Source organism: Arachis ipaensis, chromosome B4, assembly GCF_059453495.1.
Source record: "Arachis ipaensis isolate K30076 ecotype BB chromosome B4, ASM5945349v1, whole genome shotgun sequence".
Classification (NCBI taxonomy): domain Eukaryota; kingdom Viridiplantae; phylum Streptophyta; class Magnoliopsida; order Fabales; family Fabaceae; genus Arachis; species Arachis ipaensis.
Genome location: NC_142439.1, coordinates 3,719,772 through 3,741,113, shown reverse-complemented (window position 1 = coordinate 3,741,113; position 21,342 = coordinate 3,719,772). Strand labels below are relative to the sequence as shown.

Here is a 21,342-nt window from a genome sequence, read left to right as displayed (position 1 = left end):
TTCCAAGACTAATATGAAAAGATATAAACTTAAGGATGATTCTTGATATAATCCTATTCTTATAGAAAATTCTTCTGTCACACCACTTTGAATCTTCATACTAATTATAACCCCATACATGTCTTTCATAATTTTTTATTTACATTTTTTGTATTTTTTATTTTTATTTATTTTTCTAAATCCAAATAAGTTCAAATTTAACACATCTCTTTACTAAATATATTCAAATATATTATGAACTAATTTATATTTTTAATATTTTTCATTTTTATTTTTTTAGTTATTTTTCTTTAATTATTTACAACCCAAAAATACTGTATGAGAAAATAAAATATGACAACTAAAACAAATATAAAAATACAAACAAATAAAAGTAAAATTTTGTACAGTTCTAATATTAAAAGTCTATGCCCTTTTTAAAATAAATGAATTCAAATATTTAAAATAATAAAGTATATTTTAATTTATATTGCATTTTAGTTGAATAATTATATACAAATTATCAAATAAATATTCTGCAAAATATTTTTAATATAAAACAATTCAATTTTAACATTAGTTTATATATTATATAACCAATCTTTAAATAATATATCACTTATTAAAATACACTATATAATATAATTAATTTACTTCTTTGTGGACTCACTCTAGTTTAAATATATTGAAAAAAAAAGCCTTCACCGGTGAGACAGAGACATGCCTAATTTGTGCGTCAAGATGGCGACTCCTCGGTAAGATGAGCATCATCTAAATTTTAATTTATATCAACATTATGAAGGGTTAGTGAATCCATGTGTTGAAATTTTCTCCTCCGTCCAACATCACCATCAATTAGTGCATCCATCTCCCCATTTTAAATGTCATGATCTTTCTCTTCTTGTTGGCACGTTGCTTCGCAGCTATTCTCATCTTCCGTTTGGCATTTCGCATCGGATTAACAACAGCCATGAGCTTTTCCTCCTGTTTCCTCTTATTCCTTTTCAACTTAAGGTTCTTCCTGATAAGGTTGTAAATTTGAACGAAGCTTTGAGTACCCAAAATATTCTCCACTTTCCTACAGGTCTCTTCTGCCAACTTCTTCAGATCATCTGGAAGGAAAGAACCAAACTCAGTAAGTTGCCAGAAAAGATCCCATGAAAGAAGAAAACAAGAAAACCTAGGGAACACAACTTCCAATCTTCTAGGGTGGGGATTCACTTACTCCAAGAGTAAGTCTTGCTAACATACACAGTCGAAATCCATTAAAATTTTTCCGATGGTTCAAAGTTATAACAAGACATGCCCCTTGAGATTTGAGTTAACAAAGTTAAATTTGCCTACAACCCCTAGTTAAGAAATAGGAAGACTAACCATCAACTTCTTTTCCAGCATAGCCTTCACAAACTTTATAAAGAGGTAACAGGACCTCATGCCCATAGCGCACGCAGTCATCCTGCGTAATCCGTGACATGATATTTCCATAACTATCGAAGACTATTCGCATCTGCATTAAACAAGCAAAACAATATCAGTGATGAACACATTTATCAAGATAAAGAATGCGGATCTAGAATTTGCATATCGACCTGAATAGCATCCATTTGAAGGGCGATTTTCCCCATTTTCCGAAGCAATAGTGAGACAAGTACGCATTGGGTGCTATCAACTTTTGGAAGATTGTTATCTGAACGGACAAGAGAGGTTGAAGTTGAGTACATGAAGAACCTTCCTTTTCTTGAATCAAGCAAGTCAAAAGCTTTAAGGAACCGGTCCTTCTCATGTTGCTCAAGTGTAGACCAGAATGCAGGGGGATCTATATGCGCATCCATTAAAGAATGGACACCGCAAATAGCAAACACAATATTCTGGGTCATCAGGTTACTGTCAGCATCATTTAAGAGTGGCATTTTGAGTTGGCAACAAAGGGAAGTAGCTACTAAAAAAAGTCTACTTGGACTTGTAAGATAATAGTGTCTTAAGGAGCTTTGATTGTTCTCTTTGCTAGCATTTACACGAGCAAAGTATAACGCTATGAGGCGAGCTGATCTACTACGTATCCATGAATGTGGGTGCAAAAGCAACTCACAAATTGCTTCCCATGTATCCTTAATATGCGGCAGAAGAAAAAAGTTTGTCAGTGTGCTTGTTAACGAAATTTGAAAGGGGGAAACTAAAATGGAAAAATTTTAATTCTTCAGAGTGGTAATGCTTGTAGAAAGGACAACGAATGGCTGGCAACATTTATTTTGATTATATGCGGCCAAAGAACACAGCAGAACCACCTGGACTTTAAAGTATGCTATTTCAAGATAGTAAAAATATTATGGAAAAGCAGTATCAAAACCATGCAATTCTATTGTTCATAATTAAAATCAAAACGCATGTTTACAACACAGTAAAATAGATCTATACAATGTCCACAATTAAGTCAAATGTCCACAATTAAGTCAAATGTTCACGTGTGTAGGTGTCAAATACAATCCCTGGCAACTTAAGATATTACAAGGGCTGATCTTTTAACACACAAAGTATCACACTAGATTTTCCTTCAAATCCAGAACACCTCTAGTGTTGCTCCTTTCCAATAATTATCAAACAAACCAAATCAAACTATAAAATGAAATTTCTTAAAATATAAAGCCATATTTTTTTCTTCATAACTTGTGCTCAAAACCCAAAAATAAATGAAAATTATAAATCAGATAACAGCAAACAAAAAGAATACACTTGCATATTCTGTTAAAGTAGAGACATAAAATGGCTGGTTCAACATTAAATGTTATAGAAACCCATATCTCTTACCATCCAGACTTGGACATATTATCCCCAACCAGGTTTTCCAAACCAAAAGCCGAAACTCTCGTACATTTAAGCATAGAAAGTACCAATTATTTATTTCATGCAGTCAATCACTATCTATCACCTCACAATCACAGAGACACACACACACACACAAATTCTGTAGAGAAACAAGACATAAGCAACACATATAAATGTCATCTTAAGTCTGAATATATAAATATAGAAAGGAAGGCACAAAGAAGTTTACCTCAAGATCCTTTGAGAAGCATATATCATGGAACTGATGAATCATCTTCTCTAACATAACAAGAGAATAGTATGCCTGCTTCCAAAAGGGAACAGTGGATTCATCTGAAAAGCCCACTTGCCCTTCTGTGACTGCAAGTATGGTGGACTGCAAGATTCGGCGAGTCACTGGCAAAATACAATTTATATGTTTACGGAATCCTTTGTTTACTGTCTCAATCAGCAGCCCCAAAACCTATGTCAACAATTTCCAATTTCAATACAAATGAAGCAAACAGGAAAACAAAAATGTGCTATGCTAGAATAACTTAGTTAAAGAGAATAAATTTGGACATATGAAACAACAAATAGATTGGTGATAACTGATTTCTCTTGAAAAGTACGCAAGTCGTTCTTCTTTTTCCTTAACAACTCAGCAGAGAAAGATTCCACTTGAAAGAAGAGACTAATATGGTGAATACCGAATAACTTGTGTTTCTTTAACCAAAACTGTACAGAGCCTTTACAATGTATATCATTATGTGGACACCTCTTACAATTATGAACTTATAATTGCTTAATAGTAATTTCCCAAAATAACTAATCATATCTATTATAATAATTGAATAAATTCAAAAAATTCTGAATTACATCCCATGACAAAATAAAATGAAAGTGACTCCAATATTTAGAACAGGATTGTCACATTGGTAGAAGCTTGTCCAAAGGCAATGTGCAAGTTTGGTAATCAAATTAGATTCCAACTTCACAAAGCCAGATTTCAATTCATGCTCTAGGTTACAGAAGTTCGATGGGAACATAACCTTAATGGCATTCCTACCGCATTATTTGACAGGTCAACAAGGCCAGGAAGACACAGTTTCACCTCACAATTCACCACTCTGAAAGACCATAGAGATTAACAATACACCACAGTTGGCTCTTGGCACCATATTTTGATGCTAAACCTCTGTGCCCTATATGGGAAACCAAAAGCAAGCATGTGCGCAATGAATTTTCTCTGTTTCCTTACCTCCAGGATAATACCATCTACAGTAAAAAGAACCAGAAGCATCTCATAATAAGAAAAGTTTGCTCTTAAGTTTTCCCACTAAAGTGTCAAGTACTGAATGACTAACTACATCTAAGCCTCTAAATAACATAGAGGATGTGAAACTGAGGTTAATAAATGCACCATAAAATATTCCACTGCCATTCCCTTAATGTGGTAAAACCTGAGGTGTCATTTCACTTACCTAATGAAGAGCATTTTCTAGGTTAAACCCTTGCATTCACAGTTTCCAAGATAATTCAAATGCCTCGTGCGATCGACATACTAATTCCAACTAGTACTACAACCAAGGAGTGATATTATAGAACTCAAATTCTCATGATATAGTACAATTGTGACCTACAATAAAGTTCACACATCACAACAACATAATTACCGAGAAATTTTAGAATACATCACCTGTGCGGCAGCGCCCCATAGTTGTTGCTTGCCACCCAAGTACCAAGCAAGAGCATACTCAAGCATAGAATTCAGAAAATTTGGACTAACAGAACCAATAAGCTTCTTTATGGCAGCTCCACTCATTGAGCGAACAATATTATCATTATCATTGGCCAAGCAAGCTACCAAATGGACAAACAATGTCTGTGACTGCTCATCCAAAACACTTGTTGGAAATTTGACAATAATAGCGTGAATCATCTCAAGAACAGATTCCCGTCCAGTTGAATGCTCGTACCTGTAACAGTTAGAACACCAATGAGCCTAAATCATACTTAGTACATACGAGACACAGAATAGTCCAGAATACTTGCCTCAAATTTGAGAGCAAGAAGTCTAGATGTTGCTGCAAACGCTTTTCTGAGAGCCGATAATCAAGCAAAAATTGCAACAAGATTTTACTGCATTTTTTGCGAATTGATTCCATTTGACTTGTCACCATCAATTCAGCTACCCTAGTAACAAGGTCATATATCTCAGGTACAACCAGCTTGCGGCTGACAATACCCTTTAGAAGTGAAAGGGCCACCAAAGATGGATTTCTTTCAAGATCAACAAATATAGGCAGCTTAACTAATAGATGTATTTGATCTGTTGCAAGAGAAATTTTGGTGTTCCGCAAAAGCGCAGTCAGCAAAGTTAAGGATGATTGCATTAAAGGACTACTAGAGCTCACTGAATTCTGCGCAATATCAAAAAGAGCAGCCTTTACTCTCTCGGCTTGTTTTTGAAGAGACGGTAAAGGCAGTTTCACCAGTATAGTAAGGCATCCAAGGGAAGAAGACAAGATATCCTCATACTTTGAGCTTAAGCTATCAGTTAATAGCTTAACAAAAGGATCTAATAAGGATAACGTATTTTCACTTTTCATATCCTGTCTCATACCCTTTAGACGTTTATGCAATATTCTGAGACCAAACACTGTAATGAGGTGTGAACCCAATAAGCCACCAGCAACTAGCCGGCCTGTAGAAATTCTTTTAGCATTTTTAAACTCATCCTTATCTTCCAATTTCATCAATTTGTTCTCATGCCAACCACTCTCATCTTTAAAGCCATCATCAATAATGCCATAAAGAAAGACAAATAGATCAGTCTGATGTACTGATGGGTTGCTTTCAATACCAGCAGCTATATGAAGCAACATATTTTCCAATTTTGCTTTTACACTGGGTGTAACATGCTTCTGCAAATGAGTTGTCACAGGTGCAAGGAGCTTCAATGCACAGGTTTTGAATGTAATGTTTTGTGCAACCAGTTTCAAGCTTTCAAATGACTTCTTCCTCCTTGTTTCTTTCATTTTAGCAGCTATCTTTTCCACCTCCTTTTGCTCAGCAACATCTCCGAGAATGTCATTCTCTATAACAGAAAGAAGATCCTTCAAGCAGTAATCAATCTTTCCATTGGCTGGACCAGAAAGACACTTGGACAAAATATAATTAAGTGTGTATCCCAAGACATGAAGTTCATATCCCCGTTTTAAGGTACCTTGCAAAACCTTGATAATAAATTGCAAGTATTCCAATCCAAGTTCTTTCAAACATGCGGTCAGTGCAGACCTAGCTTCGTTCCTGATACTTTCTAAATGATTCTTTAAGAAGTTACAGACTCGGTGCAAAATGGTGGGAAGATACGTGTCCATGACATCGCCTGGAAGTAACTTAACCAATTTTAGAGCTGCAAGACTGATATTTACATTAACCCTTTCAGAGTCAGAATCTAGCAGTTTTTGTATCTTGGGGAAGACAACTTTATGAAGACTAGTTTGGATATCTGGGTTCACACCAGAAGTGCCACAGTTGCTGTTATCAGAAGAAACAGTGTCAGCTACTGCAAGCTCAGAAACACCACCCAAAGATTCCTTAGGTTCTTTAGTGTAGGAAAGTTCGGAAAAGTGAAATTTGTCCAAAATACAGCAAATCAGGCGTATGTAGAATTTTTGCTTGTCTGGACTACTAGATGCTCCCTGAAAACATTTGATCAACAATGAATAGTATGACTTCCATTCCATCTGACTTGCTACAGAAGCAACAGTCTCTATGCATGCATTTTTCATATGCTCTGCCTTTCCTTCTTTCTCATCTAACATCATGTTGAAGTAGAGTCGCATAAAAACCCTCTCAATAATGAACTGCAAGTTAACAAAAATAAAAATTATACACCAGCAACTAAGATGGATAAAAGATACTTCCAGTTGAAAGGATATAGTTATCACCTCTGATAATTTGTTTGTGCTGATGACCTTCCTAAACAATGACAATGCCTTCACTCTCTTACGGATCTGCAGTACCACATGGAATTACGTGAAATGTAAATTCTACAAGCTACTGAATGATCCCACAAAAATTTACAGACTAATTATTGAATGCAGGACAATATAGTAGTGTTTCTGACTACATCATGGAACGGCAGCAGCAGGTTGTCGCATCAGGAAATAACAGCTGGCAGACATTAATCATGTAACATTTAGCATATAAAGCTTCATATCTGTTCAATCAAATGAAACCTAGGAAACTAATAGTAGATTTGGACACAATCAGTTTTCCATTATTGACTTGCAACTCGGTTATTACAAATAGTTACAGAACCAAATATATAGCAGAAGTAATAGAATCAGCGGAGTAAAAGTCTACAAGCATCCAGAAGAATTAGAAACAGTTAAGCTGATCTGTTTGGTAGTTAGAGCTAGTGCCAGCTAGGATAGAATCTCCTAAATAACGCACGTAAAGACTCTTCTACTGTTCGCTCTCTCTCACAAACACTATTAGGTGAACAACTTGTGCAAGCTTAATAGTTAGGCCCATGACACGAATCATGTATCAACTGCACCTAATATCCCATATGTTGAATAGATCTTAGGTTGAACAGAAACTTACCACCGGATCAGTTATATCCTCAAAAAAATTGACTTCATCACTCTCGTGGCACAGGACAGTAAGTGATTTCAGGTTTGACACTTCTGGAAGCTTTAATACCATTTGATGCAACAATTTCAGCCATCCCTGAAACCAGATCAACCAGTGTTAAAGAGTAGAGGATTTAAGAAATTAGTTATTGGTAATTTCAGTTAAAATCTTCAATCAGTAATGAAAATATCTATATAATGATGGTTTACTCTTCTAATCATCCATCAATGCATGAGTTTAAGGAAAGAAATCTTATATATGTAGGCAGACAAGTTAAGGAGGGGACATGATATAAGTCAAGATCAATGCGCATACATGCCTAACTTGATACGTCTTGAAATACACACAAGTCCAGCAACCCAATACCTTTCTAACAGAAAGTGATCCATCCATTGCTTCTGTCATGTGCTTTAACAGAAATTTCTGTGTTACACGCTGGACGCATGATTTTGTCCAACAATCATCAATGTTCTTCATCATTGACAATTGTTCACTGTTTCCTTCTTTGCAAAGGATTAGACCAAAAAATTCAACAAATGATAGCAATGAACTATAGGCACTATACATAAAAGTTGTTTCCTCTGACGACATGTCATGCACACAGTGGGATAGAACAAGTAATGCATGTTCAACTTGAACACTTGCAAAGAAATCATTATCGATTATCCTGTAAGCATCCAAAATGGCATCATGATCAAGCCAACCCAGAGTTGATGTTGTATTCAGCTGGCGAAGTATCTTTGCCTGCATCCCAACAAAATCACAATTTGATATCAAAGAGCTGACAGCAAACAATACAAATGGCTATGAACAGGGACTAAAGATCAAAATTACCACTGAGAGTACAGATGCATCTGATGCTGCAAGGGCGTCAAGAACATCACAGATTCTCAAACGCATATCCAGCTCAGCCAAAATATATAAAGGAGAAAGCGCACTTAGAATTTTAGCGGTACTTCCATCTCCCAATATCGGGGCAATATTTTGAATGATTTGCAAAACTTCAAGACATAAATCTATGGGTAAAAAAAAAATAAAAATAAAAAAGAAACACAGAGCAATGGATGTGAATTAAACTATCTGCAATTAAAAAGGAAGAACACAGCATGACAGCAACTAGAGATATATGCGGTTGTCTCACCAGAACTTGCAGTTTTCTTTCCTATAAACAAAAGCAATATTTCCACAAATTTCTTTGCCAACTCTGACTCCTTGATATACTTGGGTAAGAATTTGAAAATTCTTATCACTGTCTCCCCAGGAGATCTGATCAGCTTTCTGATCAAGGAAAAATTCAAACATACAAAAGCAAAATGTTAACTGCATATATCCCTGTTTCCCCAAGTAATTCTATACATAAAAGCAGATTTTTGTTCCATATTACTTTATAAGATTATCATGTCCTTTCAGAAATACCCCAAAATTAAAAAATGAATAAACAAAAAATGCTAAGACCGCACTTAGCCCAATAATGTAAGTATTTACTACATCTTGTTAACTTTTCATTTCATTTGACTGAGCTATATTCAGCAGTACTTCAAAGAATTGTTTGTCAAAGTATAAATAGCTAGTTTTCACATGAAAGAAAAAATCATGTTCTACCATAACTATTTCCCAGTTTAAGCCAAAGATAAGCTAAGCAATAACAGAAATTCAAATTACGGAAAGTGTCAACATTAAAAAACAAACATCATTATCCAAGCACAGTCATAAAATTAGCTAATACCTCTTGACTGAACGATCACTTCCAAATAAACACCACATGCTGTCTATAAGTACTTTAATATGTGAAAGCAAAACTCTCCGAGCAGGATTGTCTTCATCATCCAATTGATTGTCAAGGCTTAACAAGTTGTCAACAAAGTTCATAACACTATATAGTACAGCTTCAGAAGCTGATTTGAGAGAGATAATTGAAAATATATCAGGTACAAGACTCTCCCTTGTGCGTAATAGTGCTACCAGTTTATTGTTTCCACTCATGGCCACAAAGCAAGACAACAGTGAACTTGGTTTCTCACTAGTAGCAGTCTCCTGTTTGAATTTAGCAATCAGTGATTTTACTGCAGAGAAGAATCGGTCCCACAAATCAGAACTAAATTCATGATCTTCATATTTATTGAGGACAACAGAAACAATTTTCAGGCACAGAGATCTCATATCCTTGAGTTGCTTCAAAGTATTTCCACTCTGCACAAACAAATTGAAAAATAGAGTAATAAATAAAACAGACAGCATGGATCACGGGAGAAACAGTCAATCCACTTTCAGTTACCATGAAACAACAACAAGACAATAAGAAACAATAAAAACGAGCAATATGTGAAAGCAAATCCATGTATAGTTGGAAATAGAAAAAGTTATAGTATATGATGGATGGTAAGCATCAACATTTAGAAGTCACAGAAACTTATCTAATTCATTATTATTTTCTAGTAAACATAAGATGTATTCATTATTTTGTACATATAAATATTACAATTGTGAGTAGAATTCATGAGGTGATTGCTCGTCTAAGATGGAGGTAAGCCATGATTGATAACATACATATTGGAGAACACCATGGGCAACAGGGAGTTAACTCCCCCATCTACCAAGAAAACAACAGTTGAATGTCACAAATGGAAAATTTTGTTGATTTAAAGAAAGTCTTGTTAAGGGATATGTGTCTCCCTTTTAGACTAAAACAATCCATTGTGGCTTGGTTTAGCAAGGACCATTTTGTCCAAAAGTTTTGGAATGTTAACACCGCCATACTTCTCCCAGCTACTATGTGATATAATGGTCTATGTTGAGGATACAGTTAACATAATATTGATCGTGTGAAGATTTTCTGAATAGAGGACATGGGTAAGTTCTATTTTCCTTATAAGAGGTTGCTTTTTTCTAGCTATGGGAGTGGTATGTCACAAAAGAAGATACACATGGGATATATTCTAAAGAAACTAGTATATGCTGGATGGATAGGTGAGTCGATAGTCATATGGAGACAAAAACTAAACAATTACCAAATAAGAAAGAGCCATATTAGAATATGAGAGATACTGAAGATTAGTTGGGAAGGTTAATTATCCCACTATTATGGGCTGGGTATTTCCTTTGTGGCAAGAATAATAAGCTAATGTAAGAAACTCCTCTTGCTTATCACAGTGCTAAATACAACTCAAGCAGTTTACTATTTTTGTGCATAGTCTGTCTTTTTACAGAAACACACATCTCAGTGCTTATCATCATTTGTACGGGCACCTGTTATTAAACATGAATTTCTTCCTCAAGCTCATACAGGTAGTTCGTACATATAAAACTTTAAATTCAGCATAAACAGAATATTACCACAACTTGATTTTCTGGATCACTGTCCTCTTGAATGGATTTTATATTAGTCCCAAAATCAACACTATCTAGTGAAAGCCCACCATCCTCTAGAAGGGGATCAGCAATGGTCCCAGAATTGCTTTGATCTGTAGGAAGCCCAGTGTCCTTATGAAGGGAATCGACATTGATGCCAGACTTTCTTTGATCTAAAGGAAGCCTGTTTGGTTCTTTTGCTTTGTCAAGACTTGAAGTACAGCTCTCCAATACTCGAACAACACACCCCACTAATAGATCAAGAAAAGGGCTAATATGCATTTCATCAAAAACCCCAACAATGTCTTCAATGACATGCAAAAAACCATATTTCTTTTTCCAGGGTAGAGTTACCATATTTTCCAAAGTGAAATATTGTAACAAAGATAATGCTTGAAATTCACTAATGGAGCCTCCAGATAAGGACCAAAACAAGTTCACAAGCCCATCATTTTTCTTAACTATTTGCAATGGCTTTACCAGTAATGCAAAGAAAAGTGGCAGCTCATTGACATCTAGTCCAGCCAAGAAGCTTAGAATAGCTTTCCGATGACAAATGCTTGCTTTCTACAGAAGGCATTTAAGATCATAAGAGTAAAACAAATGAGAAGAAACTGACAAAAATATATGTTAACAGGCAAAATCCTCAAGAAGCATAAGTTGCATATACCTTTCGAGATGCAAGTCCTTTAAGCTTTCGTACTTTTGGCATTAGAAGACGAATAACTAATGGCACAAGATAAGCACGGTGACATTGCTCAATGAAGCCTGATTCTCTCGATAGACTCCATGCTGTTAGTTCCTCCCTTAAATTTTTGGAATTGATCAAGTTCCTCAGATGTCCATCATATGGCAAAAGGTAATCATCTTTCCAGATCAACAGGCAATCCAGAACTCTCATTTGTATCTCAGGATCACTTTCTTCAAGAAGCCTGCCAAAACACCCAAAAAAATAAAATAAAATCGCATTTCAACTTTCAAATAGGTAACAGCCATTAACAAATAATAATGCAGAGATGTACAACTGACCTGTTCTGCAGGACCTCCTTAAGAAATTGACCTGAGTAGAATGACTTGGGATTTTTCATCAGCTTGAACAAGTTTAACCATTCTTTCAAGATGGTCTTCCACTCTTTGCCTTTGCAAGCACATGACTCAAACTGCCCTACACTGCACTTAGTTTTACAAAGGAAAATTAATTATCAAACAGATAATTTAACACTTCAAGTCCATAAAGTTTTAACTATGACTCCTATCCTACAAGGAGACAAAATCCACTAGACTTCACCTTTCAAGATCATGAGTCTCGTATCCCAAGAACTTCAAAAATAATGGAATGAATTGCCGGGAGCGAGGTTCAACAACACTTGGAATTTTCTGTAAAGCTTTTAGCAAGAGTGATAATATTGTTACAGTCGGCGTACTATCATACGCAAGATTGACAAATAAATCAAAACAATCAAGTAGACCTGAAAAAAAAAATGAAGTTGATTACCAAACCAGCAGAATGGGAATTACAAAAATATTTTGCTTACCAGGATTTGAACATTTTAGTGAAAATGTTTATAGAACATATAAAAATACCTATTTACCAACTACTTAAATGCATACAAACCAACCAAGACCGTTCTATTTACACAGCATATATTAAATAGCCAGATTCCCCAACCAATTATCATGCCAGTCCTATCATCTAGGACACTACATGCAAAAAGATAAGCATGAGAGCAAGAATGAACCTAAGATCCGATGAGAATCAACAAACTTACACGTTGGTTGATCAAGTAATGCACCATTGACACCATCATGCAAGTTGAAAGTGGTACGTAGTTTTAATTGGCACTTTTCCAGATAACCAATGAAGTTATCCCATACCAGTGAAAAATGTTTGCTAATCAATACAGCAATACATTCTAATATAGGATCCCAAAGGTCGCTAAATCGATTATTCAAGATGCCTAACAATCCATTCAAAACAAGAAGAACATATAATTGCGGAATCCTTCCAGCAGATAGGTCCATCTGTATCTTGGAGATCAATTGCTGAATGCTTCTGCTTGTAGATATTGAAATAGGAGTTTTTTCAATCGAGAGGAGCAACACGAGAGCCTGTCATTTCACCAAAATAAGCACTCATATAAAATCTCAAGTTAAAATACGATGATGCCAGCAAACATAAAAGATACATACATTATATCCTGTGCAATTTACTTTTGAAATCGGAGAAACTTCAGTTTTCCTTTTCTTCTCAGGAGGCTGATCTCCTGATGAAGTCTCACCACCAACTTTGTAACGACAAAGTATTCTAAGAGTTGAAATGCGAATCTCCTTGCATGGATCGTGCAAATTATCAGCGAACTCTGTCACTGCACCTGTAATCCCTTTTTCAAGTTCTGAATCACACATAATAGACCCATTGTCTTCCAGAGGGCTACAACATACAAGTGGAGTGTTATACAAGTACAAAACTCTAACTATTTGTAAAATTATTGACTCAATTCGATTAAGAATGGAAAACAAGAGTTATTACTAAAACACATCCACATACCCATACTTGTAGTCCAAATAATCAGCAACACCCAACAAGACTTGTGAAGATGACTTGTATCGTTTTGCAAGAGTTAAAAACCTTCCAGTTTCATCAGTTACAATCCTGCTGTAGCTATACAGCCTGCTATAAGAACTCAGCGAAGAACCTATAATGCTTTCCCAGGCTTTTCTAGTTGAATGAATATAGTCTGCAGATTAGAAACAGAAGGTACAGAAAAATATAAGAAATGACATAGCATTAATGAATACAGGTATCCTAGCATAACCCAAGCACTAAACATTTTTCTCAAAACAAGAGTGTTCATGATAGTGAACACGATAGAAATAGGGGCAATGAAAAATCAGCTTTGGTATAAACTTGGTCAGTTCAAATAGGATTCCCATTAGAAAAAGTCACATTTTGCACAAGGAATGAAGCAATACCAGCTTTAACCGTCAGAAGCTGATCTATAGCATTCATGAGATTCAGCAACAAGGATGGATTGGTCTCAACAATAGACATATGAGAATAGCAGCTCACAATCCCCCATATCCGTGCCATTCCTTTTTCATCAATTTTATTATTTTCTGATACACCGGTACGTGAAATATCATTTATTTTATCAGTCCAGTTAATGATAGCCCCTTGCAAACGGTTGGATAAACTAGCTAATGCTTCTACGCCTGTTTCATCCAGAAAGTCCAACTTCTGTGTACTTAATTGCATTTTCTCGCAGAAGTACTGTAACAGGTGTATCGCCTCTTCTTCTGAACTCTCCATTAGATCATTTATTGCTCTAAAAAATCATGAGATAAGTCAAATATAGAAGTCGGGAAGTACTAAACTACAACCTTTTTATGCATAGAAAGAGAAACAGAGAGACAGAGAGACAGGCTAACGTGCATGCACACGAACACATACAAAAATATTACCTTATAACATTACTTCCAAACGCAAGTGCACAAAGTTCCTTTTGTAGCAGTTGTCTGATAAAGTCCGTCAAACTGGAACCAAAACTCTAACATGTCAAGAACAAGAAGGTTTTAAAACATGCAAGTAATGCAAATGCATCACTACAGTCATTACCATGAGCTTCTTGATTTAAAAATTGGATCCCACTGTAACGCACACTCTGATATCGTTGATGGGTTGTAACTACAGAGCCCACTGAGAATGACCAACATTAATTCCAAAATCTCATTAACCACCAAATGTAGGTCTTCTTGTGACTCAACAAATCCATCTGGTGCGATAAAGGTTCCCACAAGCAGCCGAACAAGTTCAAGCATAGGCTTATAATCTGACAGATGTAAGTGCAGTTACAATTAGAAGGGGGAAAAGAAAGAAGGACATGGACAACTAAATTAACTTTTTTCATGGAAAGAAATTGCACAGTATCCTGAGATAACGCATACAATATTAAAAGTAGAAAAACTAATTTCAATACAATACATTATTTGAAAAATTAAAGGATTTAAAAAAAGGGGATAATCTTAATCAACTGAACTCATTTGAAAAATTATTTCAATACAACACATAATTTCAATGAAGGAAGAACTGAAGAAGATAAGGAACAATAATCTCAATCCAGGTGATAGCACTAGAACTCAACCCAATCACCCACTCGCTTTTATCACAATTAGATGCCAACAGCTTATAATCTGGCAAACATAAGTGCAGTTAAAATTAGAACCCAATTATGGGGACAAACACGAAAGAATAGATTTGACCTTGGGGTATCTTAAGACTGAATAAAAAGTCATATAAATAAGCTTATAAAGAAATCAAGGAATAAAGATTTAAGAACAAAAAGGAAGGAAGAATGTGATCAGTTTCCTAACAGGCAACTGTAGTTTATTTTCCTTGTCAATTACCTACCTTAGTCAAACAGAGCAAAATGAAAATTAGATTACATATAGCGTTGTAACTCACCAGACACCTTTTGCCCATTTTGCATCTTCACAGCGGAAACTAGAACTGATAAAATGCGTCTTAAATGCTTGACATCTCCACTACTAACACATTCACTTATTTCCTTATATAAGAAATCCCATACCAAACTCAGCTCTTTGGCCTCCATCCTGTCACATAATTTATTAAAAACGGATTTTACAATTTCCAAAACGGTACACCTGGACTCTGAAATAGAGACAGAGATAAAAATAATGTTATTTGAAACATTAGAAATCAATCACAAGTTTAGTCAGAGTCTACCTTGCTAACACCACAAAATCAAGAGTAGGAGCATCTATTTAATACAATTATACAATAATCATGCTGGAGTCTAGAACATCAAAATGCTGTGTTTCAGTCAAACAACCATAGTATTAATACTAATATAATATTAATATTATTTACATTCCTTACCTTTTATGAACAAAATAAGCATCTTAACATGACGTTTTAACACATTTAGTACTGCAGACCAAAGTACTAAGAATTTTGCAGAAACATGCCTAGGAATAAACCTCTACTCTGGTTGCCACTTATAATCTAAATAGTATCATACTTCTGTAAAAGTAATCCTAAATATTTTGAACTGAAAAATTAAACATCAAACACATGACACTCCTAGATGATGCTAGACACTGAGTGCCATCACAGAAGGTAGTGCAGGAGGGAAGAGATAGCCAAGCACACCAATGAAGTGGGTTGAGGGTAAAAAAGAGAATAGGGATAAGGTGAGTACAAATTGTCGATTCTGTCCACCATCATAATCTGGACCTTTTAGATAAGAAAATGGTACCACACCTTGAACAGATGCACCATAAAATATGTATTTATCAGTATAATATGTTAAATGAAACCTTTTTGTAACTGTGATTAACTTTAAGGACCTAATTACAAAATTTTAGTTTGCAAAGTGATTACAAATTTTTGAACTATACGGAGTTATTTGAAAATTGAGTAAAACTATTTGGAACCGCTAGTGTAATCAAACCAAATATTATTCTATCGTACATATGCAGGAGGATTTAAGTAGAAACAAGCTTGCCTTGGTTAGCTTTATCATCAGTAACAAAATTTGCCCTTTTTCCGATGGCTTTATCACCAATAGAAAAAATTGCTTTGCTAGTCAATAACTGTATAACTCGCTCTGCTTTCGAATGGAACCTTGAAGAGTAACCTTTCATTATATTATAAAGCAATTCTCCAACAGCTGATTCACTGCAGGCAGATGGATCCTTCACTGCTTCAGCAATGATTCTTCCAATTCCTATGTCACCAAAAAATATTGGAGAGTTTCATAACCAACAAAAGAAATAAATAAATGCACAGTTAAAGAAAAGGAGGGAGGGGACAAAGGGAGATCAGTAAATGAAAACAATGAATGACATCAGCACCTCGTTTAAGCTGCTCCTCCGGGGCATTTCTCAGGACAAACGACATTGCTTCAGCCATAAATTGTTGGACATATTCCTTTGGATAATACCTCAAATCTTTTGTGACCCTTGATATATCATAGTCAAGAAAAGAACCACAAAGTTTAGAATACTACCATTTGAAAAATTAAACGCATACTGCATAGGCATTCACATTTAAACTTGTGCCATGTTGGCTAATACAAAATATGATCAACTACCCGTTTCTCAACCTTTTGTAATCAACAATATACTACAGTTTGCTTACTAAAGAATCATGAATCTTCCCCATATTTCCAGATACAGTTTTCTGTCATAACTAAACACTCGGCCCAAGTGATGTAGTATTGTCAAAAGGGCTGAGGCAAGGTGGAAATATGTTTGATCAGGTAACATCAAGTACTCATCTAAACAAACTACCAGCAAATCACAACATGTCTGTTCTAAAGTACATTATACTTTTGTTACTTCACTATGACCAAAATTACGTTAAATTCTTGCTTTTATATTTATAAATTACAATTTTTTTGGCATTTCACCTCAACATGCTTTCCATGTCATCAAACACTGCTCATTGGGAAAAGTATATACTTTCATTAGTGATGAAAGTCTAATGAGGAAATTTAGAAAGATATGAAGGTAAAGGCATATACATTCAGGAGTATTTCAGGCAACTGCAGCATAGTTAAACTTCATATAGATAACAAGGAAACTACTAAAACAGTAAAACTGTAATCCAGAAACTCACTTGAGCACCTCAGTGGTGTTGTGAATTAAATATTTCTGAAGATACATCATAATATATGACCATGATGTGAAGATCTGCATAAGAATGAAGAAATAAAGTTTCATATTTCATATTTATGTTGGGAAATGAGAAATCATCAAATGCAAAATGGAAAACAATATTTTCCTTATAGGAATATCACTGACAAGACAAGCTTGTACCTGCTCAATGAGATCTGGCTCCCTATCTCCCCCACTTTTGAGAAGAGATACCAAAGAATCAACAATTCTTGGCAACAGCCTAACCAAACCGACATGGAAATCCATAAGTAAGCCAAGTGAGAATTTTCCTTAAAATGCATATTTATAATAGGGAAACCTTCAAATAAGGCTATGTACAGAGTTGATACATGAAATAAACAAAAACACAAACATGATATCTAAAAGTTTAAGGCATAAGAAGACCAGAATTTCTAAAACACCAAGTCAAAGCGAGCAGAAGCTTACGGAACAAATTCTTCCAGAATATCTCTGGATAAAGCTGCAATTAACCTGCAGAAGAGAGCATTGAGGTTTTAAGGGTATGGAAGAAAGGATTGAGAATTATGTCAACAGCTTCAAATAGTAATCGAATAGCAAAACCAACACAAAAGACCTGTTTAGTAATTGTCCCATAACATAAATACAAAAACTTGTAGACACAAACATGCTGGAGAAGGAGACAAATATAGAAATAGGAAAACATCTCTACCTAAGACAGAATTTGCATTATTTTCTTTCCAACCAAAAACTGGGGACAGCGGGAAGAGGAGAGAGACTCAACTATTATGTCTTGTCTCTATCTCCTGTCCTTGTATTTCTATCCTAAGACACCTACCAAACACAACCTAAAGGAAAAAACTCACCCTTAACCAAGTCCAAAGCTACTTTGTTAAAATAATTAATAACTTATGTTTATAATTATTATGTACAAATCAGAATTCAACAAAACATAAAACATGTACTCAAATGAGTTGATGCTTAATAGAAGAGCATATCTAAATATATATAGATGTAAACACTGACTAATTGAACCCAATTACCCAATATATTGTTTTGTTATTTTTCCTTCACTAAAGCTAATCTAGATCCTCTAGAATGTGGATATAAGCTGTAATAGAATCTTGATAAATAAACTGAAATCAAACTTTGACAAATAAAGACAGACTTCAACAAATTCAAATGGTTTACTTTATTACTTGACTTTGACCAACCCACTCCATGCTACTCCTTACCACCCTCCTAAGGGAAGTCTAACTATCCTGATAAAAATCCTTTTTTTTCAACATTATCAAATAGAAAATTACTACCAACATCAATATTTTTTAACAAAATAAGATTATGTTTTTTTTTTCCACAATTTAATGTGCAACACACTATGCAAAAAGATAAGCAATCCAAGCAATGCCTGCATACCTGAGAATAGGCTCAACAGATAGCCTTGCTTTCAAGTGCAACCTAGAAAGAAGTTTTGAGATTAAGGATTCCTTGTGCAAGAGAACCAAGGCCAATGATTGTGTACAAGGTAGAATCTCTTCATACAATGTGATGAAATCCTCGGCAGTGTTTAACTCCTGTGTTTCAACAACGCAGCAAATAATAAATACCAATTAGCACATGGCAAAGATCAAGTAAAAGGCCACTCGAAATTTTTTTCTATTTTTCTGGATTAGAAGGAAAAGATAGAGGAAGCAAAACTCTCTTCTCCCTTCATTTCAAATCTCCAAGGAGATGAATAATTACAGATGTTTTTCTTAAATAAGAAAAGAGTGTGTCCAAACACAAAAGGGGCGCATTCCATGGAAGGGAACTAGATCATAACAGTCAAGAAACTCCCAGGAGAACATAAAGAACCAAAAGAAATATGAATACAACCTCCCACATCACTGTCAACATCCATACCCTTTAACTACTAATATAATAACTATCCCTAATCAAAACAAAACCCAGTACACACGGATTCCAGCCCCTTCTCACTTGATGTCGCATTGCATTCTACTTATCACCAAACATGTAATGCTTCACATAAAACCTTGAACGCCACAGCCTCCCTTCAGCAATAACCATCAATAGGCAAATATCCATGCCACGTCCTATGATATATCTGAAATCACACTCTTCTACCATGATTATCCATTCCTTACGTTCCACAAGATCATTCAACATCTCCTACTTCTAATCTTTCAAATTGTATGACACAAAAATATACAAGACCCCGCATGTTCTTCTCAAGTATACTCCAAAGAAACCCACACCAATCATAATACAACATATGAGCCAAAACTGAATTTTTTAGACTATACTTTTCAATGCTTCCTCTCCCATTATGCAAGAAAATTTGCTTGAATCTCCTATACCACTTGCTTCAACGCCCCACTTTTACCCTTCCCCAAATAACTCTGCAGCCAACACATTAGCCATGCCATGTCTCCCACCACCTGATAAGCTTCATCTCACCACGCCTTCCTCTCACATTTTCTTTTCACAGATTATGCAATTATCTTAAAATACTACGAAGCTTAATTGACATGTCACCAAAAAGATTAAATAACATGTTTCACACGCAGTCTTTCTTTGCTCTCTTAATAAATGTATATTTACGCACAAATCCCGAATGCACAAAAATAGAAAGAGAGAGAATCAACAACTGAAGAACAACCAAGCATAAGTGAAATGCATATTTTTCCATATATCGTCATAAATTTTTGTATGAAAAACAGTGTTACAGGATAAAGCACCCACTGAAAATAAAGTGATCACTACAGCTTAACAACAAAGGTCCAAAAAACATGTGACACAATGAAGCTGCAAAAAACACTAAATCCCATGCAAAACATTATAGAAGCACCATGCACTAACGATAGCTAAGGTCCACATTATTTTATCTTTAGTGCACGAAAGATCAATCAATTTCTACTCTATAACAAAAACAACTTATTCAAGCTATTATGCAACTCCGTCTAACAAGAGCAAGACCACTGTCGACTACTCGAGATAAATTAGTTAAACATAGTAGTTAGCAAGGTAGGATTTCTTCAATAGCGAAGGCCTAATGGACATGGAAACCTTTCATACATAAAGGCAAGAAAATAGCAATCGCAGCAACTTAAATGTATCATAATAACCATAACCATACCCTCCATTCTATAAGACAGTCTCTGAAAAATGAGGAACCCTCAGACGGCTCAGCTTTAACCTTCTCAAGACTCCGATAGACGTTGATATCAATCTCATCTACTCTCTCAGAAAAGGATTTAAACTGCACAATTCAATAACCCAGTAAATGAAATATAAAATAAAAACAAAAAGTGTCAAGCAAGCAATTCACACAAATTAGCAGCACGTAAGAACAAATTTTCAACCCAACCGAATAAAACAGCTTTCATCAATAATAACGAATATTTTAAAAAAATTAAAAATAAATAAATAAATAAAACTCAGTAAAAGTAGGCAAGGGTTTAGGGTTTAAGCAGAACCGGGACTAAGCTTAAGCACAAAGATAAAGGTTAATTCAGAGGGAAGTGTGAAGGCTGGTTCTATTTCGGAAGAGGAGAAGCTTACGACGAAGCGGCGGCGGCCGGGGGATTTGTTAAGAGACTTGACAGCTTGAGCGTGCGATGCCGTTGCCATGTTGAGTCTTGGTTAAAGAGAAGGTAGTAGCAGCACACCACTGCTCTTTAATCGGTGATGGAATGTATTATATTTAGAACTTGAAAGATCCCTCGCAAGTCGCAACTCACATCGTTTTTCACTTTTTCTTTCTTAATTCTCAAATACCTTTGCTTGGCTCGCTGTTATTCCTCGCCATTGTTTGTTTACTAAATTTTTCCTCACTTTCTCAGAATCCAAACAGAGATTTAGGGTTTGGATTAATACCCCAGCTGTCTAAATTGTTGAAATTGATTTATT

The 21,342-nt window shown here is 35.2% G+C and overlaps 1 protein-coding gene across 2 annotated transcripts; it reads right to left on the bottom strand.

Annotated features, from left to right (window-relative positions):
• Positions 1–496: 496 nt before the first annotated feature.
• Positions 497–21,273, bottom strand: LOC107638444 (ARM repeat superfamily protein). 2 transcript variants are annotated; one of them, XM_016341711.3, is made up of 31 exons: positions 20,995–21,273; positions 20,570–20,692; positions 18,850–19,007; positions 17,902–17,946; positions 17,617–17,695; positions 17,417–17,490; positions 16,651–16,757; positions 16,302–16,523; positions 15,239–15,445; positions 14,393–14,606; positions 14,239–14,310; positions 13,750–14,102; positions 13,325–13,514; positions 12,967–13,207; positions 12,546–12,885; positions 12,065–12,245; positions 11,806–11,946; positions 11,447–11,708; positions 10,762–11,343; positions 9,155–9,618; positions 8,570–8,706; positions 8,263–8,444; positions 7,795–8,172; positions 7,399–7,524; positions 6,738–6,803; positions 4,837–6,653; positions 4,481–4,760; positions 3,032–3,265; positions 1,569–2,087; positions 1,354–1,486; positions 497–1,091 (listed from the first exon to the last, which is right to left on the bottom strand). In XM_016341711.3, exons 1-31 carry the CDS (start codon positions 21,061–21,063, stop codon positions 835–837), a joined length of 8,253 nt encoding a protein of 2,750 aa, XP_016197197.1. In that variant the 5' UTR covers positions 21,064–21,273; the 3' UTR covers positions 497–834. The 2 variants fall into 2 exon arrangements, with proteins under 2 accessions (XP_016197197.1, XP_020976116.1); XM_021120457.2 differs by having other exon boundaries at positions 15,239–15,387.
• Between the last annotated feature and the right edge of the window lie 69 nt (positions 21,274–21,342).

Excerpts from the sequence above, each read along its gene's own strand:
- LOC107638444 (XM_016341711.3), bottom strand. The coding sequence starts at position 21,063 with ATGGCAACGGCATCGCACGCTCAAGCTGTCAAGTCTCTTAACAAATCC. Across the intron at positions 11,344-11,446 it reads AAGGACTTGCATCTCGAAAG|AAAGCAAGCATTTGTCATCG; the intron begins GTATATGCAACT and ends TGCCTTCTGTAG. Across the intron at positions 9,619-10,761 it reads ATCCAGAAAATCAAGTTGTG|AGTGGAAATACTTTGAAGCA; the intron begins GTAATATTCTGT and ends TTGTTTGTGCAG.